Source organism: Pseudopipra pipra, chromosome 7 (genome assembly GCF_036250125.1).
Source record: "Pseudopipra pipra isolate bDixPip1 chromosome 7, bDixPip1.hap1, whole genome shotgun sequence".
NCBI classification, from domain to species: Eukaryota; Metazoa; Chordata; class Aves; order Passeriformes; family Pipridae; genus Pseudopipra; species Pseudopipra pipra.
Window position 1 is genome coordinate 10,173,831 of NC_087555.1, and position 25,977 is coordinate 10,199,807.

Below are 25,977 nucleotides of genomic sequence, written 5' to 3' on the forward strand. Positions count from 1 at the left end.
GAGGTGTCATGAAGGTCTCTTGTTGCAGCTCAGTGGAACATGGCAGGTGCTGTTGTTTCCAGCCCTGCCCTTTACAGTGCTGTAGTTTCTTACCAACATCCAGGAGATATTTTCCCTTGTATCTCCCCTGTGTTGGGTGCCCGCCCATCAAAGAGCTGTGGAGGGAAGAAGGGGAGGCAGCAGGGAATCAAGGGAGTGAACAGAATTAGGCAAAGGCTGACAGCAGTAAGGGGCAGAACCTTTTTAAACTTTGGTGTAGCCTTGTCCTCAGGCTGCCCTTCCATATTCTCTTGAAGGGATTTGAGAGTCTTAATGTTCCTATGTTGAGATCAGCTATATAGAATTTTGTGCCACTGAAATGTACAGAATTTGGACTTCAGCTTTCCAGTATTTTACACGTACAAACACTGCCCGAGAGGTTAAACATGTCAGCTATTTATAATTACCTAGAGAATAATTAAGCTTATTTTAAAAGAAACAAATAAATAATCAACTCTTTATGGTTGTTCTTTTTGAGACTTTTTATTATGGCTACATGTATTTCGTAAGCATCTTTGTTCTCTAACAAGAATTGCAATAGAAGATACAAGATATTACATAATAGAAGACCTAACGTGATATAATAAAGATCAAAAATATTGTGCTAGGGTTATTACTATTTTAATTGAAAATAGTGAGACAAGTATTTGAATTTGAAATTGGTCTGATAATGCTCAGCTCTTGTATTTCAGCAATGAATCATGATCATAGGTCACAAACTATTTTAGCCATTAGGGCATGGAGAAAAGGTACCATTCAAAGCTAAACACCACAATTAGGGATGCATGACTAAAGTTTCCAAGTAATGTATTAGTAGTATTGTATGAGACAGTCACATGAAAAAGATCATGAGGTTGTGAAAAGGATTACGATCATGCTTTAGTCATGAATTTCCTGATAGAGATATTTTAGTCTGGATCGTGCTTGTTTAAATGAGAGTAATTTGACTTTGCTTGTTCTGGTTATATTACCAGTATATAGCAAAGGGGGAGAAAAGCTGTCTTGCCTACAAAAAATAGTATCCTCTGAGTAACTGAATTCTACCTGACCTTGAAATGCTGTTTTCAGTACTGAGAAACTGAAGTAAAAAAGCTTCTTGAACGGTTTGCTGGAGCATTACAGTGAACAGCATGTACTTACCTGTTGCTGCCATCTCCTGTGCAAGCACATGGAAGTTCACCTTTCTCCCAGGGCATTCATTGGTCTTGCTTGTGCCTTAATTGCTTATTCCAGATCCTGAACCTGCTCTTCACATTAAGTAACATTCAACGTTGTAAATCCTCAGTTGATGAAAATCAGCATATTTCTAAAGAAATGTGGAGCTGTCTTGATCTGTCAACAGTCATATTCCTGATTACTGCCAGAATGTTTCTGCTTCCTGGCATGCTGTAAGTCAGGGTCCAGATTCTCAGCCTGCATAAGAAAAAGCATATGTCCTTTATTTAAAGGTGTTTCCAGGCAATCATACAGTCTGAGGGCTGACCCAGTCCAATGACTCTTGGATAAAGATTTGCAACCTGTTTCATTCTACTCCACCAGTACCAGCATTTACCTGTTTCCTCAGAGGAAAATGGAAAAAGCTTCTGGAAGATGTTTGAGAGACTTCTGAGTTTTTTTACTAATCCTGGTGATGTATTTATAACATTAGGGATGCCTTCAACAGACCCTGTGAGTGAAAAAGACTTTATGAAAATAATATCCCAGTAAATTTTGGAGGTTGAACTCATCATGATAAACTACTTGAGAAAGTTTGTCACAGCCCTTAAATCAGTAACTGGAATGTAGGTAATTGAGCTGGAGACAAACTACAGTTATTCCAGACTGATGATTGAACAGTCGTTTATAAAAAAAACCAGTAATGTACAATGATTAACCATTGACCTATCTGAGGTCCCTAGAACCAGTTTTGATGCAGATGCCTCCATTTGACAGATATTCTTCTGGTCTTACATTTTTAAGTGGGACAGTATTGCAAAAGACAGTTCTGCCTTTTCTTAATTTCGTAAGCATTTGAAACTCCAGTGAAAATTGAATTTTCATATTTTGTATTTGTAGAAGTTTACAGGAGAAAGACTTTTTTTTTCCCCCCAGTCTTCTGTGTTGATTCATTTATTTGCTATATAAAGTCATTAGAACATATCCCTTTCCTGTTTTTCTTGAGTGCTTTTCTCTTCCTACCTGTTGCCAGTATAGGAGCTTCCAACAGGTTTTCTGTATCTGTGTGTGTAATAATGTGGTTTCCAGTCATTATGCACAAAACAGTAAGCTGGTATTTTAGGAAATTAGGATGGACTTTAAATATTTGTGGTTTGGTGCAAATCACTTTCCTGAACAATTTCATGAAGCACATTTTAGTTAGGGGGGGGCTTGGGAAGGACAACTGTGTTTTGTCTGAAAGTCAGTGTCATTTTAGGGTGTGTTCACCAGGTCACTTTTGTCTTTATGAATGGAGGGTCAGTGACAGCTCTAGTCAAGATGCACATAAGAAACTAAAACTGCTGTCAGTGTTGAAAACTAAGGCATGCTTGCCCTGTTTGCTGTTTTCTTACATCCTTGCATTTGCTGCAGTGTCTTGGTAGCATCAGAGTATACAGAAAACAGGGTGGATGGACCTTCTGTCCATGTCCTTTTTCTCAGCTCTGATTTCCTTATCAGCCATATTTTAATTTAAAAGCCCTACTTCTGTATTTGTTTCCTTTGTCTCTTTTAGTCAATCCCATTAAACTGTTCTTAATCATCCTGTGGCTGTTCAGATTGGTTTGGAAGCTCCGTGCTGCTTTCTTTTTGTTGTCTGCTCCTTTGCTGATAGAAGGGCTGGATTATCTACTACAGTTATCTAGCAGAACTGTTGTGAATGTTACACATTTTATTTGGCTTGGTACCAAGCAGAACAAATTAAGTGTTTCTAAAAAACCCAGCGATGTTTATATGATTATGTATTTAAAAAGAAAACATGCATTTTAAAATTTGTTCTCTACCCAAAATAAGTCTCTAGAAAATAGAAGTTATAAAGTACAGTTCTTGGCTTATATTTAGTTTTCTAGTTTGATAACATTTTTACATGCACTTGGATTTTTTTCTTAAGTTTCATTTATAATACTTATTCTGATGTTATATATATATATATATATATTTGCTAGCAGATGTAAACAAGACAACTGTCGTATTTTGTAAAATAATGAATTGTTTTCAACTCTAAACACAAGATACACTATTGCAGTGTCTTCTTCATAATCTGATGTTGAATCTTAAGTTTCTTACATGTAATACTAAATTGAAAACTACATTTTCTAGGTGATATAGTTTCTAAAAATCAGTATTAATTCCTTTAAGCTAGATAGTGTCAGCATTAACAGTATTTTTTGAGTTGCATAAGGAGATGTTTTCCATATAACCTTACTTTTAAATGAATGTCCACGTAGATCTTTCAAGTCAGTGAGCCTATGTAAGTAAAAGTGCTAAAAATATGAACATTTAAGCAATACACTGAAGTTGGTTATTGACATCTTATTTTTGAATTGGTAATGGCTGATTTCAAAGTAGGGAATTGTGCAGTGTGTGTGTTTAGTGGAGGTACTTCAGCAGCACAAAAGAACAAATGATGCATGGGATTTCAACTGTCTTGTCTACCTCTCACCCCTATGAACAAGAAAATACAGTATTGTTATTCTAAAACAATTTTTATTCTTTTATAACTTGGGTTTTAAGAAGATTTTCTATATTATAGGTTATCATAAGCATAGATGCCTCTGAATATATACACAAAGGTGTTATGACTGACTGTAAATGCTGTAAATCTTGTAATCACCTCCTGCAAGTATTGTACGTTAAACAGCATCTCTAAAATACACAGTCTATCTGACTGTTAGATAAGAAAAGTACACTGATAAAAGTACTGCAATTGTTATTCATTTAATGCCAATATGTAAAAGGTTTTGTGAGCCATTCAATTGGCATAAATAAGTACCAGACTGATATGTAGTACAAGTGTTGAGATTGCTTTTACACCTAAGTGCTTCCCCTTGTGTTTCTTGTAGGAAACAGAGATGAAGGTACACATGCACACAAAATTTTGCATCATTTGTTTGCTGACATTTATCTTTCATCAGTGCAATCATTGCCATGGAGACGGACATAACAATGGTCCTAAAAAGGATCGTGGACACTACCATAATGACTATCAGATCTCAAATGAATCATACTTCCAGAGTGGAGGAACAGAATCTATGCCGAGTAAATTTTCAACGTTGGAAGCTGAAAATGAACAAAAATACTACATTGAAAAGATTTTTGATCGTTACGGTGAAAATGGAAGATTATCTTTTTTTGGCCTGGAAAAACTGTTAATAAGCCTTGGTTTAGGAGAGGTAAAAGTAGTGATGATAAATCATGATGATATTGGCCATGATCATGTTTCTCACTTATATGCTTTAGAAGTACAGGAAGGAAAGCATTTTCACTCTCATAACCATCCTCACAGCCACTCAGATTCAGAAAACCAAACCGTGATTGGTATGTCTGCAAAGAGAAATCATAAATGTGACCCAGAGAGAGACACAGTAGTGCCATCAGTAAAAGATGATGGCAAACACATTCATGACCAAAGTCGCCGTCACCACCACCACCACTCTCGTCCACATCGCCATGACCATAATGGCACCCATCACTCTCGTAATGATTCAGTCAGTCATCGTGAACACGGGGAACAGAACCATGAACCTTCAACAGAGACAAACACAACTCAGGATCAGCCAGAAAGAAAACAACGGAAACAGAAGAAGAAGCAAAAGAAGATCAGTGAGACTTCAGGAGATGCTACCTGGGATTATGCCCCAGATCATGATCCCGGTGATCAGTATGAACACAATCGTGTTCATAAACATGATCATGTACATGATGCATCTCACTTGCATGTGCACCATCATGACCACAGCAGTGATCGTTCTGGTAGTCATGGACATCAAGATGCCAGTTTAGGTAGTGACGATGGACACCGAAATACCAGCAAGCGAGAGGCACCTCGCAAGCAGATCAGTGTGAGAAAACGTGCCCTTGTTTCAGTGCGCAGTCACAAGGATCGTGAAGAGGTGAGTATGAAATGGGGAGCTGGGAAGTTGAGTTCTGCTGTTGTTACATTTTGCTGTATGGAACGTAATATGTTACGGAATAATTGAAGGTGCATACCCACAAATAACAGAGAAGCACGTTTGTGACCGTGGTATAATACAAGTTGCAGAATGAAAATCCTAGATGTTACTGCCACAATATTGAGTTAACTTTATGAGTTTTCATTTCTGTCTGCCCATCACCCATCTTTTCTCAGAGATCTATCTTCTTGCCTATTTTTCTGTATGAAGTTGATCCTTAAAGGCTTTCTGAGATATGCTGCTTACAGGTGTGAGGGTTTTTCCCTTCCCAGTATTGATGAATACTGCAATGACACACAGAAGGAAGTTTTGGACTTCTTTCTGAATCTGAGATCATTAACATTTTTGAAAGCTGCACGGACACTCTTTCCTAAAATAAATATCTGCATCTTTTCATAATGCTTCTAATGTGTTTGTCCTAAGAGATTATGAAGCAATTGTACATATAGCTTCTGTAGGACTGTGCTCAGTGTTAGATCATCTGTTTCTTCCTTCAGCATCCATTATATATACTAGCACCATAAATAGCCCCTTACTACAGAGGCAGGACATTCTGATACCATAGTTTTAAACTAGAAGTCAGGATAGGAAAGAATGGAGTGGGTGCTAAGTTTGATAAACTGAATTAAAAAGTGCAACTCTAAACACAAAAGGTTGGTAGATAAACAGAAGTATTAGTAAACCTATTTTGGATTTACATTCTTCCACTCCTTACCTGTTGCTCTTTCTTCATTGCCTTAACTGTGTAATGGTAAAGAATACAGAAACTCATTTTCATTAATATTTATCAAGTATTATATAGGTGTTGGGAGACTTGAATTTGTAGTCCAGATATTTTTACTGTTTCTTTCCCCTCAAAAACCACTTAGGTCAGCTTAAAACATGTTTTAGCACTGGTGGAATGTTTTGGCCAAAGTTTCTGCTGTCTGTTTTGTGTTCTGAAATAATACGCTAAATTTTCCATAACTGTAGCTTTTAGTAAAATAGTTGCTTTTATATTTAATTTGTTTGTACAATTTGCTTGCAGTGCTTAAATGCTACCCAGCTGCTACGGTACTATGGTCTGGAAACCAGCTCTCTAATATCTCCTGAATTGTTCGTGTACATATGCCCTGCTTTGCTATACCAGATTGAGAGAAGGCTTTGTATTGTACATTATGATGAGTTTGAAGATATTATGAAAAGTAAAAATGCGTCAATTGACAATAAAGATAAAACAGGTGCATCAGGTAGGTGTGTAACATCTAAAGCTTTCTAAATCATTTTGCAATTTAAATATAAAACTTCAAAGTTTGACATGTCATACAGTTTATCATTGCTTGTAAAGGAATGGTTGAAATTTAACATGCTAGAAGAAATTTAAGACAACATCATCCTTTAAGTCAGGAGACATAGCATTCTGTTAGGTGGTATAACAGGTTCTCCAAGGTAACCATGGATCAAGGAGGTATGTCTTTTTCACTATCATTTTCACTATTTTATGTTTGCTTATTTTTATTTCTTTTTTTTTTGGTTTTCTGTCATTGAGGCCTAATGTCTTACCATTGGGCCTAGGCATTTTGCCATAGTTCTAAGCTAAAAATATCTTTACTACTGTTAAAGCCATTACTTTAGGGGCAGAGTCATTGTTGTGATTTCATAACTGAAAGTACTTTTAAAATACATATTCAGTACTGCTATCTTTTATAAATGATAATGGAATTTTGGTGTTTAGTTGCAGTGAAATATTAAAAATCTAAAAAATTTGCGTATAGTGTCTGTATTTTGAGAATAAAAGTATTGTAGTGGTGAATATTGATTAGTACATAGGTGCTTATTAGCATCACTAGAAATAAAGCTTGAAGTAACTGCATTCTCATAGATGCTGGTAACTGTTGGAAAGTATGCATTGTTCTTTCTTAACAATTCTGGAGTCGTTAAAGTGGTTAACTTCTTATGCATACATCTCCTACAGGGACGCGTCTGCTATCTTGTTAACTGTTCCAAGATTGCTGTAAACCAAGTATACTGTGTGTTTCATATGGCAGCACATTGTTTTGTGGGGTAGCCTCGTTGTAGTAAGAGTTGAACCCTGCCTTATCACCAAGAGCATTTCTAGAGCTGCCCTAAGCATTTTCTGCCAATTAAAATGTTGAAACCCTTTACAAAACTGTCATGTTGTTCATGCTTTGGACCGGTTTAATTAGAAAGTTTCTACAGTTGAGTGCTTCTTTTTAAAAGAACGCATTTTATTTCTCTGTAATGAGAAAGGGAGTTGATGAATAACTCAGCTTGAAGACCTTTAGCAGACTTAATTTGCAAAATTAATGAAGCTTATCGTGAATATTTAACGTTTTATGTCATTTGATACTTTGACTATAAATAACATCTTTGCCAGTTAGTTGTTAAAATTTGGGTTTTAACATTGATTTAGCTGTGAACATAAACAGTAACCCCTAAAACAGGTCAGCTTGATTAGATAATGATAAATCATTCTTCATAACAATTTCCTGTATACTCTTGTATTAACTACAGCAAAATTTCAGTGATGTAATAATAATTTTTCCTTTTTAAGTAAGGAAGTGTATCACAAAATAACAAATTCTAACTGGAATGTGGGGACTGTGGGATGTGTAGGACTACTTTCAGTCATAGGGTAACTGAACCTGCAGGTTATAGGATTTTACTAAAATGAGAAGGTGTGCTCACACGAGCTAATATAAACATTTTAGATAGAAGTATTTGCCAAAGTTAGGAGGATGCAGTCACTTTTAAACATAAGCTTTTGGTGATTTTCTTTAGTTTTAATTAGAGCTTTCAAAAAAACTTAACAGACCAGTGGTGCTTCTACTCACTGGTGAGGTTTCCCTTACCTCTGATAGTGCATTTTCTAAAGCAAAGTAATTTAATTAACTGATGACCAAAAACTTATGAAGCTATGTTGGGTTTTCTTCCTGTAATTTACAGATAGTTTCTGTAACATCTTCTAAGAGAGGAATTTCAAGGGCTTATACATACAGCTGAGCTTTCACAGTGTACCCGCTGGAAAAGGTGACATTGTCATCACTGAGGGCTCATAAGCAACTTAACCTAAAAGCAAAGACACATCCTACTATGAATCAAATTAGTAGAAGTGATACAAGTAAGCAGTGAGCAGTTTTTTAAAAGGTGGAGATCACTTAGAGCTGATGAGTCGGAGTGTTTCAGATCAGATACAGCTTGTAATTCTGCCTGTGCAGATGCCAGTGTTCCCTGCAGGGGATCCGAGAGGTGCACAGATTCCGTATTCTAAATCTCGTGTGCCTCATCTTAATCATGATGCCATGTTTAGGTACTGTATCATTCATAAGAGTATGTAAGCCCTTCAGAGGTGGCTTTGCCAAAATTATGCTGTGATATGTGAAACTTAAGCCAGTTTGCATAATCTCCTTTCCATTTTTCTCCATGTAAGGCTGTTGATCATCTAACCTGGCACTTAACATCATAATGTGTCCAGATGGAGTTCCAGTGTCCTGCCAAATGGCTGTGTGACTTTTTTTTGGGCTGCTTGTGCATGCATGCATGATTCAGCATTGAATGACAAGTCCATGTATGCTGTTTTTTTCAGCAGAGCCTATTAATCCAGAGCACGTGGCTGAAGTGCTCTGGGTATGAATCAAGGCTGCATAGTGGCAGTATTTTGGTCCTCAAGGTCCACCTTAGACCTGCTTTCTTATTCCCATTTTCCAACCTCTGTTTTTGAGTTCCTCATCTGATGGCAGACTTTGCCTTTTCACCAACACTCTTTTTCCCTCTGTCTCAATGTGCATGTATGTCAGTGCACACTGCACACTGTCTAAAGCTTTTTCCAATGAGTTTCTCCTCATGGATGTGGTCTTGTACCCTTTCATTTGAACTGAATTGTTTCCTTTTGTGCAGCGTTGTGGAATGACAACTGCAGACTTTGTAAGAATGAATATCCCCAAATAAATTTTAAAACAGCGGATGTTGTAAGCTTTGGTGTTGAACTAGACCAAGCCTGCAAAGTCTTGGCAAATCAGTTCTGTAGTGAGTTTAGTACAGATAGATATCTTGAGATGCTTGACATTTTAATATTAGCAGCTACAACATATTCATTTCTCCTCTTATCCATACTCAACCCTTGCTCCCCCATTTTCCAGGATGTTTTCCTTAAATGAGTGGGCCTTGAGAGATGCAAGGGAAGTCAAGTCGTGCTCTGAAATGTGGAAACACTAGCGATTTTGAATTAGGAGTTGTTGACTTAGATTAAAGTTGGCAAACTGTGTAGACATTTTTGATTATAAACAAAGCTAGGAAAACCCTAGAAAAACCTGAGGCCTTTAGGCTAAAACTTAAAATAAAGAAAATATTTTATTAGGGTGAGATGCTGAGTGCAAGAGCCATGTCTCTTTGATTATAGAATCTGTTTCTTGAGTAATTCCTTCTTTTACATGTCATCTAGAAATTTGCACACCTTCCCTAATTAAGAGGATTATGTTGGGTGTACCACATCAGATTATGACTTTTTTTCCTAATGACAACGGTAGAGGTTCTCAGATAAAATAAATGCTGCTTTTCATTGGTAGCGAGTTGCTTTCAGCTCTTCAAGCTCTTATTGTAGAATTAGATTTTAGAGTCAAAAGTTGAGTCTTACTTCTTATTAATAAAAATGTATGTTTCAAAGCACCAGGTAAAATAAATAGTACCAAACTAAACATGTGACTCCAAACAGAAGAGGAGATATATTGATTTCAGATAAATTTTGCATCAGAACCATGTTAAAAACAAATGTTAAATACATGTTAGTGTTTGTTAAGTTAACTTGACAAACTGAGCTTGATCTGAGCTTAAGTAGTGGAGGTGGTTCTGTTCCAATATGAAATCTTTTACTTTTTGTGTTTCATTAAGGGGTACAAAACTAAGCCTGGAACTAACAATCAGGAAGAATTGCTGGGCTCTTTTTAGCTAACTGTCTTCTGATGTCTTTCAGTATATTGTACTGTACTATGAATAAGTCTGTGGGTTTTTTTTGCTGTGGACTTCAGTACTGCTTTCATATTTTTCAGCACCTTTTGAATGAACAATCACACAGCTTAGGTTAAAGGAAAGTCACCTCTTTAAGAGATACTTGAAAGTCATTAATGAGTCTTGAAAGTTTTACAGGTGTTCTGATAACCTTTCTGTATTCATTTCTTCCCACAGCCTGGTTTTGTGGTATCATCTCTATCACCGTCATTAGCCTGCTTTCCTTGCTAGGGGTGATCCTGGTTCCCATCATTAACCAGTGGTGCTTCAAATTTCTTCTAACTTTCTTGGTAGCTCTGGCAGTAGGAACAATGAGTGGAGATGCACTGCTCCATCTATTGCCACATGTAAGTATTGTTTCCTTACCTTTTATTCTTAATTGTAAATGAGTCTAGAATTTTCAAGGAGTTGTTTGATAGTGTCAATACATAAATGTTCACTGATACAGTTGTAAAATGACTTGGCTATGAGGGGCATCCTGAAACACTGTTAGAGACTTTCTGTTAACAAAAAGAAAGAAAATGTGTTTTTCCTTAAAAAAAAAAAAAAAAAGCAGTTGTGTATTCCTGGCTGAAATGCTGTCACTATTTTAAACTGCTGTTACTACTTTAAAACACCTCATGAGCCCAACGAGACTATTTTAAAGTTAGCAGTATTGCTGTCTTGTGTCTACTGACAGTTGATTGTGTGTCAGTACCACCTAAAAGTATTTCCTGGGGATTCACCTTCATGGTTACTAGCTTTTGGGGAGAAAGTAACCTCTAACTTACTGAATCAAGAAATTGCCCAGGTTCTGGGGAAAGTAAACACTTTTTAATTCGTGATCATATACTGTAGTTCTTAAATGGGGAAATGTTTTTTAAACTTTTATTACCTTAATTCTTTTAACAGAAAGATTAGTGTTTACATGTTTTCTCTGTATAAATTCTAATACACATTTTTGCTCTTTTTTTTTTTTAAGTTTGTATTTCAGATCAGAATTAAGTCTCTAATGGCCTATAATGGTTAAAAAAATTCATAAGGTTTGGTTACTATTGGAAGCATAGGAATGGTAATTCTGTGTGATATTTCTGACAGTTAGTCTCATTTATCATCAGCATTTTGAGAAAACCTGAAGCTAGATTATTCTCCCACTGTCCCAAAAAATTTCCCAGATGGATTTTTTTTTTTTTAATGATTAGGGTAATGAATAGTCTAATGAAAAATTTATATGGCAAAGTGTGTTAGTGTGGGTGAAAAAAAAAAGGGGGGATTTTATGCTACTTTTCTGAAAGGCGACATAATTTTTTCTAGTCTGAACTCAGAGCCATTTCAGTCTCCTGATTGCACCAGGTCGTGCTGTGTTATTATTTTCTCTCCTAATAGTCACATGGAGGCCACAACCACAGTCACCACCATGGCCAAGGTCATGTTCATGAACACAAGCGTTCCCATCGACATGCCCACGGACATGCAGTGCGGACTGAAGGCTTCCTAGAAGAAAATGATCCAGTGCTGAAAGGTCTTGTGGCACTTGGAGGCATTTATGTTTTGTTCATCATTGAACATTGTATAAGAATGTACAAACATTACAATAAACAAAAGGTACGTTCTGAAATTGCGTGCTGTTTGAAAACGTAGTACCTGAGGTTATCTTCTGAGAATTGAGTTGTTGTCTGTGTGATGAATTGTTATTCTGTGAACATGTGCTGCTAATCTTTATTCTGTCCCATGTTATGTGAGAAGACTCTACTCTGTAGAGTGTAGAAATCTGGTGGGCGAAGTTCCAGCTTTCTGACCAGATACATTTGGAGGTAGATCTAAGTAAAAGAGATTACAGCTCTCCCTCGAAAATGCTGTGATTTTATTTTTTTTCCCTCAAAATATGAAAAGCAGTGTGTAAGAAAGAACATAGCAATTGTCAGACAATTTACAAGAAATTTAGCAGTATATTGTTAGCTAACAATGCTGGTGTAACAGAAGTATTCAATTTTTCTACATCAGAAAATGCTAAACTTTTCAGACCTCCTGCTTTCTATGAATTGCCAGTCAAATTTTAACTTGTTTTTCTAAAAATTGTTGGACTATTAGTGCTAGAAGCATTCTGTATTCATGATGGTGGTACCAAAGGAAAGCAGGTACCTTGGGGAGTGTGAGTGTGCATGGAAATTCAATTTCAACTTTTGCCTTCATCAGTCGACTTCGAGGAGAAAATTATTTTGGTGAAACTGAAACTATAACTGCTTCTCCCAAAAGGACTGTGAAAAATTTTCAAGTTCTCTGTTTTCACATCAGAGTTGCTGTCTTAGCTGGACAGGCAGCAAGAGATTTTCTGTGTTGGAGGAGGCATTTCTTACATCTGATAAAGGGATAAAAAGTGTCCCATTGGACATATCTTCTTTGAGATTAATTAAATAATTAAATCCCCTAGGCTGCTTTGGCAAATCCATAAGCTTTGTTGTATGGGCTGCAGATAGAGAAAAGCTTGCTATTTTCTTAAAGGAAAATACAAGCAAGTTCCAGAAGTGTAAAAAAATTAAAGTTGAACAGATTAGAGGAGCTGTTCTTGCTGCATGCTTGCTTTCTTGAACAAAGTCAGCAAATATAATAGCTGCACACATGTATTTCTAGGCTGTGAGAGCAATCCTTGTCAGAGTATACTCTCTTACTAAAGTCAAATATCATCTGTGTGTGTTTGTGAGATTCTGTCATAGGTAGCTAATAATTTCCACTGGGATAGCTACTGTTGCTGAGCCTTACTTATTAAGCCTATGCTTAATTCAATACTCTGAAGTAACATACTTCTGTTAAACATGTTAGGAGAGAGTAACTTGGTCTCTTTAGAGGAGATTTTTTGACAACATTTCACTTCTTCTTGTCTCCATCAGTGTCATTTTACAAACCAGATGTTACCTGTTTTCTGTTGCAGAGTAAGCAGAAATGGTGCAAAAAAAACCAGGCTGAAGAATCACCAATTGGAAGGAAACTTTCTGATCACAAATTAAATAATAGACCAGATGCTGACTGGCTTCAGCTGAAACCCCTTGCAGGTTGGCATTTATTTTCAGAATTTTCTCTGATTGTGAGATTCAAAGTAGCAACATGTTACTTTGGTATGGTATTTAGCATGTAACATCTTGTACAGTTTTGCTGCTATTATGCAAATCATTGTTAATAAGACTTAATAGGCTTTCCCTATTAAATCTTTTTTTATTTTGTTGTCGTTAGATCTGAGAGCACTCTGAACACTTCCTAATATGCCATAAAGATGGTTCTTAGACTTCTGAAGCAGTCAGGTTTTGGGTGGCTGTGGTTCTTCGGGAGTTTTTTTATTTATTTGTTTTCAGGGTGTTTTTTTGGTTCAGCTGTGCCTGAATAGCTCAACCCAGGCAAAAATTAGATCAAAAATGAACACCCACACAACCTGAATGCAGATATCTGTTTCACTTTGAAGATTCCAGCAGCTGAACCAATTATCGTTTGGCTGAGGAAGCTAAACAAAGTCTGTTTCTTTTCATAAATACAACTGAGTATCCTGAATATTCCCTCAAGTATCCAAAACAATTTTCACATACTGTTCCTTCGTGACAGTCTGTGAATGCTCAGGCAGTGTGCACCCAGAAGGAATTGTGTATCCCCATAGGGGTGAGGGAAGGGCAAGGGCTTTGCTTCATAACCTTCCCGTTCTGTTGCCTGCATGGCTGCTGCATTAATTTGTTGATGAAGAGTCCATAGGCTGTATTTATACAAATTCAGTTTTGTTAATTGGATTGGTTTGTAGAAGGGAGAATTAGGACTGCAGCCTTCTCCAGTCAATGGGATATGGGACATTGATATAGAACATAGAAAGACTTCAAACTGTATGGATAGTGGTAAATATATTTGAAATGTCCTCATTTCCTTTTAATGGGCAATCAGAGGAATTTTGCTTCTGAAAACATGGAGCATGTACTGGTTTTGTAACACACTTATTCTGAAAGTGTGCTCTGCTGCTCAGTATATCATTCGTACTGCAGGCACTGGAAGCCCATGCTGAATTTGAATTTTGAGCTGCAGTGCCACTACCACTGACCTGAATGGCCATTCCATTTCTTTTTAAACCACCTCCGCATGATGATTAAGACACTGTTTATCTAGAACTCTCTGCTGCTTAGGTACTCTGTGCCAGTTTTTTGAATTCCACTTAAGATTTGCTTATTTTTGACTCTGAAATATTTTTTTTAATTATTGTGAGCTAATTGTCCAGAACTGCTTTTTTTTTTTTTTTTTCCCCCCTCACAACTGCTTTTCTTTCCCGGAGCATAGATTGCCCTCTTTGTTTATTTATTAATATTTTGGAAATATTAGTAAGCTTAAAATTCATTGTATAAGCCTTCTGCATTGTTTTCACTTTGTATTACTTTGTAAAAATGGCTTTGATTGCTAGCAGGGTAATGAGCTACTCTGAAGAAGCTCACTGTGTGAGCACACAAGTGTGACACAAGGATTCATGCAATACAGCAGATCTGTAACTAGTGTCTGTCTCGGTGGCAGTGAAGGCTGAGCTGTGACCTGTAGGGGCATGTGTAGGCAGTAGCCAGTTAAGGTTTCCTGAGCCATTCAGATTCCATCTGCAGCAGATAAGACATTATTATCATCCTGGCAACTCTCCTTTGCCAATGTTGAACCATAAACTTTGTCAGTAGCAAAATTGCAGATACGAGCCTAGGCTGGGTTAAAACTGGCTTTGAGTGCTATGGACTCAGTGATGTTGCCTTGTAGTGGAGACTTTCGTATGCTGTACATGCAAATTAGTGAAAAAAAGTATCAATGAGAGATTTAGTTTTTTGGCTGAATATTGACAATGAAGTTACTAGACTGGGATGTGTTAAAATACTTTTTTTGCTTTCACAGAGCAGTTAATTCTTAGTTCGGTGATGCAGCAGTTGCTGGTGACGTGTTAAATACAAATTAACACAGTGTTTCTCCCAACTGGCTTCAATGCAGGAGCAGATGACTCAGTTTTGTCTGAAGATCGACTGAATGAAACTGAACTAACTGATCTGGATGGCCAGTTGGAATCCCCTCCCAAAAACTTCTTGTCTGTGGAAGAGGACAACAACATGCGCCATTCTCACAACGACGTCTCACATGCTGCTCAAGAGCATGATCTTCATGACTCAGAGTATGACAGCCATGGAGAAGATAAAATGATAGCTAGAAAACACAGTCACCACTGGCATCACAAACATTCCCATCATTCCCATGGCCACTGTCATTCTGGAAAAGACCTGAAAGATACTGGGATAGCTAATATTGCTTGGATGGTAATTATGGGAGATGGCATTCACAACTTTAGTGATGGCTTAGCAATCGGTAAGCAAAAGCACTGAGTATTTCTCAACAGTTTCTCCTTACCTTTAGTAACTCTGGTAATATTTTACTTCTCAGTGATCATAGGTAAGGCTTCCAATTAGCAGCCATGGTTACTGGCATTGCTTAATCTCCTTCAGGGCAGAAAGTAAAAGGCTGTCAATTGTAATAGTTACTACTTTGTTAATATTTTGTTCTATTTCCGCCGAAATTACTGTATTGGCATAGTGACAATCTCTGCCAAGTAAAGATAGGTGCAGACAAACCTCTTTGTGATTTATGGAGCACAGTAATGCACATTTGTTGTTTGGATCTTAGTATTTACCTTTGAATTATAAGTAAATTCAGTCTTATTTACAATTATATCTATTTATAATAATAATAATACTATTTCTATTATTGTTAATGCATAGAATTATACAGTACTTGTAAGTAAAAATACACTATGAGAAAGGTTACAGAAATAATTTTTTTAAAATAATTTAATTTTTATTTAAGCAAAGTTTGGGTTTGGCTTATGGTCAGTATAGATTTATTTCTAGCCAAGTGCAGAACACATTGAATTACCAAACAGATTTTATTAGATTTATTAAATCAACTTTGATTCACATAATGCTCTAAATGTGATTTGAACCGTAAAATGCATTTAATTTCAGTATATGTCATACAAGTCAAAATGACAGTGAGAGTACTGAAGTGCATACTTTTAATTTTTTACTTAAGTAGCTGCTAAGAATACACAGGATTCTGAACTACTAGTAGGAGGAACACACACATTTTGAAGGATGGGGGATAAGCTCCTTACTAGGGTCTGTAGTTAACAGTGGAATCTACTACTATTTCTCCACTTTCTCAAAACAATTGCTAAAGAAACTAAATTCTTTAAAAAATAACTTTTTGCTTCATTTTCATATTAAACAGGTAAGACATTTAGACAATGATTTCTAAGACCAAAAGGATTACTATGACTACTGTTGAGAACTTCACTGTGTTGAAACTCCATTTCTAAATATTCCTGTGTCAAGTCCAAACAGCTGATTCTTTGGTAAAATGTAGATTTTAGAAAAGCATGTTCATATTTTTAGTGTATCAAGTTATGACTAATCCAGAGGAAAGTTAAATTTCCCCTCTGTCTTCAGATTGTGTCTTCTCTTTCTACTTTATGTTGCCTGTTTTGACTGCTCACTGCAGGCTCTTTTTGTGCTTTTCTCTGCTACAGTACAGAAATTTAGTACCAGTTTTCTCATCTCAGAATTATTTAAGGTATGAACTTAAAGTTAATTGAATTAAATTAGCTTATGCAAAAGTTACTGAAAGACATTTATGGCAATGTTTTTATCTTTATTATTTTCCAGGTCTGGCTTATTAATATTGCTGATATGTGCTCTACATATAAGCAGAAAGGAACTAGAGAGGTTATGGGTTAAATAGTAGTTTGGATTTCTAAGCTGGAAAGGAGAGGTTTAGACTCTTGCTCATGTGCATTCCTAACTGTCCTCATGTACTTGAGAGTTCCTAAAAATGTAAAAGTGGTGCTATTTATTAGCTTGTTGCCTTAATGTGTCCGTTTTGGTCAGTTGTGATCTGCTCTCCCAGGATTTGTCTTTCAGATACATTGAATAATAAAGCATGCAGTGGTAATGCACATCCAAGATACTTCCAGTACTTCCCATTTATATATGGACAGGGCCTAAACATACTGAAAAATATAAGAGTATGTCTCCTAACAGAAGGTTGTCATCCCTGGAAAGTCTGTTGATTTTCTGACTTGAAAATAGTGAAATATCATTTTAATTTTTTTTTCTTTTTTTTTCTAGGAGCAGCTTTTAGTGCTGGACTGACAGGAGGAATTAGTACATCTATAGCAGTATTTTGTCATGAGCTTCCCCATGAATTAGGTAACTAAGTCTAGAAACTCTGTGTTCAGTCTCTTCATCTGTACAAAATATTTGTCTGAAAGCTGTTGTGATACTCACAGTGATAAGCATAATGCAATGCAGATGCTGCAGGGGTGACCAGAACTTCAGAGTGGAAGGGAGCAATGTTGCTTCACAGTACATAATGATGCAGGATTATATTGGCAGGTGTCTACTTACAGCAGCTCTGTGAAGCTTTTTGAACACATTTTAAAAAACGTTCTTAGGAGCACACATTTGACATTTTGGTGTTACACCTCTGCATTTTATAGAGAATTTCACACTACTCTGTGTGGCCTTGTCTTACACAAAGTTAAGTTATATAAGTAAACACAAGCTTACCTATTATGAAATTGTACTAGATTGAACTGTGCATATACTTACAGCTTGCTTACTTGGTGAACTGCTAGCTCTGAATGGTCAAAAGTGAGGTAAAACAAGTACTTCAAAAACCCTTGGAGGTGATGAGTGAAAGCATTTTACATAGGCAGCTACTGAGCTATAGGTAAGTAGTGGGCACAGATGGGAAATAATAGAGCAGATGTTCATGGTCTGACACCAGTGGTGTACAATCATTAGTTAAGTGAAGCTGCTGCAGTATATAAAGGATTGCAATATATAGTAGTGTGCTGTGATTAAACTAACCCTGTGTAAAAGGTGAGTAGTTCACTGTACATATTTTTTTATTTTTTTATTTTGATATGTTTTGATTCTAGACTAAGCAATTTATTTCTAGCATGTGTGACATGAGAATATTTTGTTAATTACCGTCATGACTGTATATCATCTTACACTTCTGATATTCACAAGAATTCAGTATGAGTGGAGTAAAATGATTAAACCTGATTACAAGACAGAAATCTAGATTTTTGTGGAATATCTACCTCTATCACCAGTTTTAGCAGAGCTGTCCTGAATTCAAAATAAAACAAGTTAACCTGGCATGTCTTAAACCAGAAAAGTGATTCAGCATGATGTAAAGTCATTCTTTCTGAATGACTTCATCTGAATGACTACATCTCTTCCTTTCTCTGTGCTCAAATTCAAATTCATTGTTACCTTCTGTGGGGACTAATGCCTTGTTATCCTCTTCCTGAATTTGCAGGATGAGGTGTATATAGCTAAGAGGAATTTTCACAGGTATTGATAAAAAGTAAGCGTCTGGTTTTATGTGCCATGAAGAACTTCTGTGAAGTAAATGCCTTGGACACAGGACTGGAAGGGATACTAAGCAGGTTTGCAGACGACACAACAGTGGGAGGAGCTGTTGACTCTCTCTAAGGCAGGGAGGCCCTGCAGGGAGACCTTGACAAATTAGTGATTGCCCTTGACTGGGCAATCACCAACCACAGGAAGTTCAACAAGTGAAAGTGCCGGATTCTGCACCTGGGATGGGGCAACCCTGGATATGTGTACAGACTAGGGAATGAGATGCTGGAAAGCAGTGCCAGGAAAGGGACCTGGGAGTCCTGGTCGATGGCAAGTTGGATATGAGTCAGCAGTGCCCTGGCAGCCAGGAGGGACAACTGAAAGCATCACCAAAGAAAGCATCACCAGCCAGTCGAGGGAGGGGGTTGTCCTGCTCTGCTTTGCACTGGAGCAGCCTCACTTTGAATATTGTAGCAGTTTTGGTCACCACAATACAAAAAAGATATTCAGCTACTAGAGAGTGTCCAAAGGAGGGCAGTGAAGTTGGTGAAGGGCCTTGAGGGGAAGCTGTATGAGGAGTGTCTGAGTTCACTTGGTCTATTCAGCCTGGAGAAGAGGAGACTGAGGGGAGACATCATTAAAGTTTACCACTTCCTCATGAGGGGAAGAGGAGGGGCAGGCACTGATCTCTGTGGTGACCAGTGACAGGACCCCAGGGAATGGCCTGAAGTTGTGTCAGGGAAGGTTTAGGTTGGATATTAGAAAAAGGTTCTTCTCCCGGAGGGTGGTTGGACACTGGAACAGGCTCCCCAGGGAAGTGGTCACCAAGCCTGAAGAGTTCAAGAAGCATTTGGATGATACTCTCAGGCACATGGTGTGAGTCTTGGGGATGGTCTTGTGCAGGGCTAGAACTTGCACTCCATGACCCTTGTAGGTCCTTCCAGCTTGGCTTATTCTGTGATTCTGTGTATTCTCTGTGGGAGGACCAGATCTAGACTCCTCAATTCACCCTTCATGATTAGTCACTATTACCTTTCTGACAATCAGCATGATGAATAGGCGCCTTTAAATCATATTTTAATCAAGGGATTGTTGCACATAAATACAGTTCTTACAAGAGTTGTCATTTTCTGTTGCTCAGCCTGACTTTGACCCTCTGTAGCAGCATTTTTACTTTGGCAGTTCCTTGGATTGATGAGGTAGTAAGTGTAAGCTAATTTGTTTACTTGCTCTCCTGAGAAGAGTTTTACGTCTCCTGATGCCCAACCCCTGCGTTCTGTCCCTGTTGCAGGTGACTTTGCTGTGCTCCTCAAAGCAGGTATGACAGTAAAGCAGGCCATTGTGTACAACCTGCTGTCAGCCATGATGGCGTACATCGGGATGCTGATCGGCACGGCCGTGGGGCAGTACGCCAACAACATCACCCTCTGGATCTTCGCCGTCACCGCTGGCATGTTCCTCTATGTGGCCTTGGTGGACATGGTAAGGTTGGGATGGTGCTGTGCCATTTTTGCATTCCATGCATAAAACATAGGACTGCTGTGGCTGGGCCACTATGTGCTGGAGTTCAACCTAGTGTTCAGGGTCGTCCTTCACTAAAATTTAATCTTGGTATATTCTGGGAAGTTCAGTACGAAACTTTAGCATGAGCAGCTGGTAGTACATAGTTCTTGTGGGGATTAGCTTTTAAAGAAATTATCTTGTGGGAAAGTGCTACTGCTTCAGGAACTTATAGGTATGTTACCTTTAATGTGTGTACACCATAGGTCCAGATCCTTCGGGCAATTGTATATTTATTGTCATGTAATTGTCAATTGATATGTATATGTAATGTGTCATTTTTTACATCAGTTTGGGTTCTTTTCTATATATTTAAATACTCAGTGAGTCAAATTAATTGTCAGGTTATGTATCTTTTAGAAATACAGTAATACAAGACCAGAAGGGTGTAACATATTTGGGTTTTTAGCAGCTTTGATATCATTGTCTCTTCAGAATTCAGGTACTCAGAATAACAAAAACTACTCTAGCCTATCTAATGAAGAGCAATAAATAGACTTGTGCTGTGTACTACCTGAAGTTTACATTTTCTTCTGTATTATCTTTTTGCATACTGTGTCTTGAAGGAATTCCTTTGTTTTCACCTCCTGCTTTCATGAATTAATTTCTTTGTAAACATGCTATTTCTCTTCTGTATGTGTCGTAAAACACTTTGTAAGATTTATTTTTACATCTTCCAAGTCCACTATTATTTGTTGCTTTTGTCAGTACTCTTTGACTTTTCTTCATAGATGAGGAACAAAAGGACTAGCCAGAACTTTCATAATTTCTTATAGTTTCACATAGAATTTCTCTTTAATTGCCTGGAGCTATTATTCCCATATTTTAAAGGGATGTGTATGTGAATATGTGTAAGCATCTAACATGACAAATGAATGGCTAAGTTAATCAGCAAAGTCATTATAATGGGTATATTTATAGCAATGTAATTACTGTAGAAATAGGCAAAGCTTTTTATTACGTTTACTTGAGCATGACAATTTTAATTGAGTAGAAGTACTCAAGAGAGCAGAACTTTTGAGCTGGTCCTTATCTTGAGGAACTTAATGTTCAATTAGATGTGTGATCCATTAAAAGCTTAAGAAAAAAAAAATCCAAAGGAAAAGTGTTTTATGATATGATCATATTTTTATTGACTGTAGTGGTTAGGTAGACTTTAAGCTATGCCTCAGTGTGTTGTTTTGTAACTGAACCCTGGAGTATTGAGTCTTGACAATACCATCTTGTAAATTTGTCCATGTATAAATGGAATAGAGGTGAAAAAACTTTCTAAATTGCTTTTTTTCCTTTTAGCTTCCAGAAATGCTTCATGGAGATGGAGATAATGAAGAGCATGGCTACTGTCCTGTGGGGCAGTTCGTTCTTCAGAATCTAGGCCTGCTTCTTGGATTTGCCATCATGCTGGTGATTGCCCTCTATGAAGACAAAATTGTGCTTGACATCCAGTTTTGACCTAATTCTGGTAATCACTATGGTTACTATAATGTTGCTGTATGGCTTTGAGTCTGCACTGTTTCACTGTATGCACGTTGCTCGGAGGAAACGCGGTGGCTTGCACTACTTACACAAGTACAGGACATTCATTTCTGCCTAGATTAACTAATGCTTTTTTCTAATTCAGATCAGATCAGGTCACCCAATGCAACTTCTACACTCGAGTGATCAACACTTAGGAAACACAAAATATGAGAAATAAAGGCCAAGTTCAGTGTACTGTATAGGGAGCACTGCTTGCTTAAGAAAGAAAAAGTACAGTGAATGATCTTATTTGGGAAAATACCATTTCATTGGTACACTTGGACAGAACCAAGATGTTACAGTTAAAACTCAAACCTCTGCAAGGAACCCGAGCAAGCTTTTAGTGCCATATAAGTCCTGAGTAGTGCATATATGTATCTATATATGTATAGATCTATGTAGATATATACAGATATGCATACATATATATGTGTGTGTGCGTGTATGTATATATAAATTCTGCGCTGATTTTTCTGCATAGTGGTGACTTGAAATATTAAATCTTACAGCAGGACATGACTGGAAACCACTATGCCAGTTTAAATTTTTAAAAAGAAACCCAAAGCCTAAACACTGTTTAAATTCTTACAAGACATGTTAAGCTCACTCCATCATTTCAATCCTCCTGTGTAAGAAGGCAGGCTGTTGCCATGTACTCTGCAAAGTGTGACTTCTGTCGAGGGTCAGTTTGATGATGTTTTTCCCAACTAAGATTTATTTGATGTTTGTTCCTTGATATTAGTAGGAAAATGCAAAATGCAGTAGAATTAGTGTTAGCTTGGGGAAATCCCTGACGTTGGAGTTATTGAGCTATTTCTGGTTTTTTCTTACAGACGCTAAACATGTATTGTGTGCCACTTGCAGCATAAACTACTGAAGAATTGTGGCTGTGAATTTGTGCAAACTCTTTTAACAAAGAATCCATACAGGAATTTCTCCATTTTTTAAAAAACAATTATTTTGAACTGTTTTCTTCTCTTCATGTTAAAACAATCCAAAGTTCAAGATGCTAGTTTGCTGAACCTGGGCACAAAGGTTAAATTATGCTCTGTGTATGTTGTAATGGTAGGTTATTTACAATACTGTAATAGCGGATCAAATGTGTTTCTACAATGCCTTGTTATCAGACATTGCAACACCAGCCATTTCTGGCAGTAGAGAGTATGTAAGAAGATTTCTACTTCCAGTATAAAGGAGTTCATTTCTAAGATATTTTTTTACAATTTTGGTATTTAAATTAGATTATTAAAAAGCAGATGTGGTAGAGCAATGGTATGTGTCATTCGGAAGAATAGACTGAAACTTTGGGCCTTAACTTGCTGGGACCAGCTGTCCTAGATCAGATTGTGCTGATATGCGTATATTGCCAGACATGAGTTAGTTCTTCTTGTACCCATCTCCTTAAAAAAAAAATGGTGAGTTTGTGAGGAGTGCAAGTTGATTCTGTAGTACCAATCCTAAGCATGGTAGTAGCTTTTTTTAAAACATGCAGTTCGTCTATTTTATGTGTATGCCAGGTAAAAGCTGTATTTTGACTATGTGCCGTAAGTTTTGTTTCGGTCTGCTTGGTGCCAGTGTAGCTGCTAAGAACACTGATCCTAACGCCTTTAATGAGAGCCAGTTGGTATCTTCATTCCATTTCAAGTTAATATGTTTCCTGTGGCCCTTTACTTTTGAAACTTTATTGGTCAGGTCAGCTTTTACTGAGAGCAGCTCATGTATTTTAAAGTAATCGGTCGGTCGCCAGTATTTCTTCCTAATTCAGTATCAGGAAACAGTATTAAGGGTCCATTTCAAAGAAGGGTGCAGTTTCTTCAGTGAAGAAGCCAAAAGCCCAGAGTTCAGGCAGGCAGCCATTTCATGTTCTGAACTCAGGTTTTATTTTTTGCTCTTTAAACGTGTTTACTGTTGGACCCTGATTAGCAAACACACTGTTGTTAGCTTCAGATTCCTGAATTTCTGCAGTGTAAAGCTCCTGGGTGACATTTTAGCATAGTGTTCATGTTTGGTCACTGAGTACCGTTTTCAAAGAGACTTAACTCACTGGATACCTTCTGAGGATCTGAGTTTAAACAATCTGTGTTTCTTATGTATTAAACTGACTTAGTTTTTCTTTTCTGTTAATTCTGTCAAGTATAAGGGGGTCATTATGCAGCTGAACTGATGTTTTGTCAAATCATTTTTTAAAGCTTATTTCTCTTAATTCTTTTCAAATGAAGATTTCTGTATTTCAGGTAGTATATTTACTTTTTTATTAGTTGTAATATGGTTATAGCTTAATACACTGCCTCTGTAGGAAAATAGTTAACTTCCTTCCAAGACCATCTTCAGACAAGGGAAAAACGTGGTCATTGAAGGTAGGTACTGTATTTTTCATGGAATATAGGTTGTTTACTTTTATTTTCTAATATTTATTGCAAATGTAACAGAGCAGTGTAACAGCTGTGACTTCTTCTATGTGTTTCCGCCAGTATTGAATTCCAAAAGATTCTAATGTACACTTCTGTTACAGACAATCTGAATTCCACTACATTTCTACTTGGCTTCAACATTCCATTTTGCTTGAATCCAGAGTCTCATTTAACTTGTATTTGTTGGAGGGCATAAATGTTACTTGTATATTACAATGCTGTCACTGTGTGACATCCCATAAGAATTTTGATGTAAATCACATTGCACTCAATCCTCTGTGATTATGCTTAGAAAATGTTGTAGTTGCTAGATGCAGTGTGATTTTTTTTATTATTTTTTTTATTTTTCTTTCCTCTCCCCATTAACAACTGAGTCTATGGTTTAAAATGTGATTATGGTCCAATAAGATAACTTGCTGAGCTATTGGTCTTTTTGTTATAACTAGATCATTTTTTAAGATTTTATAAAGCTGGAAATGATCAAATGCTGTTTTGTTCATTGTCAACAGTGTTGTGTTCATTTTATGTATGTTCCTTATACGTAAGGAGCCTTCAGAAAATAAAAGCTATTCAAGGAGCAGATATTTTTGTTGGCTTTTATAAGGTTTTGTTGTGTACTTCTGTATTTTAGTATTCTGTTTCAAATCTCGTGAAAGGCACAAATGCAACATTGTAAAAAAACTCATTTTGATTTCTCTTTTTACATGGCATTTCAGGACTGACATGCACTCCTTATAAGTGACCTGGAAAATGCCCCTACCTCCTGAAACTGCAATAGGTTTATGAGTTAAGCTGACATAATAATGCCACACCTGTCTGACCTGGTGTTCTTGTGGTTTGTCTGAAGGGAGAGTCATGACAACCACAAAGTTGGTGGAATGGCCTGTAGACAGGATCCCTCTTCTCTCGCTGGTCTTGTACACTGAGGCCAGGTAACTTGGTCACTGTGGGATGTCTGCTCTCTCACATGGCTTCAGCCATGTCTGCAGCAAAGAACAAAGTAGTCTTTTTCATCTTGGACAGCCTTGGATTGGCCAAAGTATTTTTACATTGTTAGCAGGGTTTTTTATTTGCTTTTTAACAGATAGCTCTGAAAATTTCTTTCTTGTTTCCTCTTTCTTAGCAGATTGCTTCCACTCCCAAGATACACAACACCAAACTTCCCATTATTATTATTATTATTATTATTATTATTATTATTATTATTATTATTATTATTATTAGCAGAGGATTCTCAGCTCCTCTCAGACACTAATTTCTATTTCAACAACTTGTTTAGCACACTTACAGAGCCAACCCCAGTCATCAGTGATGCTGCCACCATAATTGGATTCTCCAGTCATATAGTGAAGAACATCGGCTGGCACCTCTTAAAAAAAAGCCGGTGATCTGAGCAGCAGCTGAGCAATTCTCTGGGCAGCATATCCCTATCACTGTAATTTACTTGGAAGTCAACCAGAATTCTCACTGGAAAGTTTAAGAGTTGTTAATTCATGCTTGAACCATTTGATCTGCAGATCTTCAAATAATCATCCATCAGGTCATCCAACATTGCTACTTTTGAAGAATAATAGCACCAAAAATTTCTGTAGTAATGCAGCTAGAACTCCCCTGAGTTCCAGTTTATGGAAAAATCTTCCAAAATTTTCTCTCCTTGTTTGGCATGTTCCTAAAATAAATGTATGCTGTCACAGGGCCATAGCTATGCTCATAATTTTTATTTTTTTTTTATAAAATAAAGTCAAACATGCTTAAAGTCTTGAGGTTGGGAGAAACTGGACTCCTCTTAGGTGCATAAAAGGAAAAAATTGTGACTGATAACAGATAAATTATTTACAGAAAATCAAGGCAAGAGTGGGTGATACACTGAGAACTGGGATGAAGAAAACCAGTCAGAAAAGG

The 25,977-nt window shown here is 37.0% G+C and overlaps 3 protein-coding genes across 6 annotated transcripts in view; 2 read left to right on the forward strand and 1 right to left on the reverse strand.

The window, feature by feature from the left end:
* Positions 1-24,657, forward strand: part of SLC39A10 (solute carrier family 39 member 10) — a 37,858-nt gene extending 13,201 nt beyond the window's left edge. For 3 of the 4 annotated variants that reach the window (XM_064660488.1, XM_064660489.1, XM_064660486.1), the window contains exons 2-10: positions 4,077-5,126; positions 6,214-6,415; positions 10,368-10,537; positions 11,556-11,774; positions 13,099-13,219; positions 15,156-15,524; positions 17,339-17,419; positions 19,878-20,068; positions 21,440-24,657. In XM_064660488.1, coding sequence (XP_064516558.1) covers positions 4,086-5,126; positions 6,214-6,415; positions 10,368-10,537; positions 11,556-11,774; positions 13,099-13,219; positions 15,156-15,524; positions 17,339-17,419; positions 19,878-20,068; positions 21,440-21,598 — 2,553 coding nt within the window. In that variant the 5' untranslated portion in view covers positions 4,077-4,085 and the 3' untranslated portion in view covers positions 21,599-24,657. The remainder of the gene's footprint in view (positions 1-4,076; positions 5,127-6,213; positions 6,416-10,367; positions 10,538-11,555; positions 11,775-13,098; positions 13,220-15,155; positions 15,525-17,338; positions 17,420-19,877; positions 20,069-21,439) is intronic. The other variant, XM_064660487.1, reaches the window with a different exon arrangement.
* Positions 1-25,977, reverse strand: part of HECW2 (HECT, C2 and WW domain containing E3 ubiquitin protein ligase 2) — a 452,691-nt gene that overhangs the window by 201,256 nt on the left and 225,458 nt on the right. The gene's annotated exons all lie outside the window — the stretch shown is intronic.
* LOC135417008 (baculoviral IAP repeat-containing protein 5.1-like) overlaps positions 24,779-25,977 on the forward strand; it is a 33,113-nt gene continuing 31,914 nt past the window's right edge. The window contains exon 1 of the mRNA XM_064660501.1: positions 24,779-25,976. The gene's annotated coding sequence lies outside the window, so the exon portion shown is untranslated. The remainder of the gene's footprint in view (position 25,977) is intronic.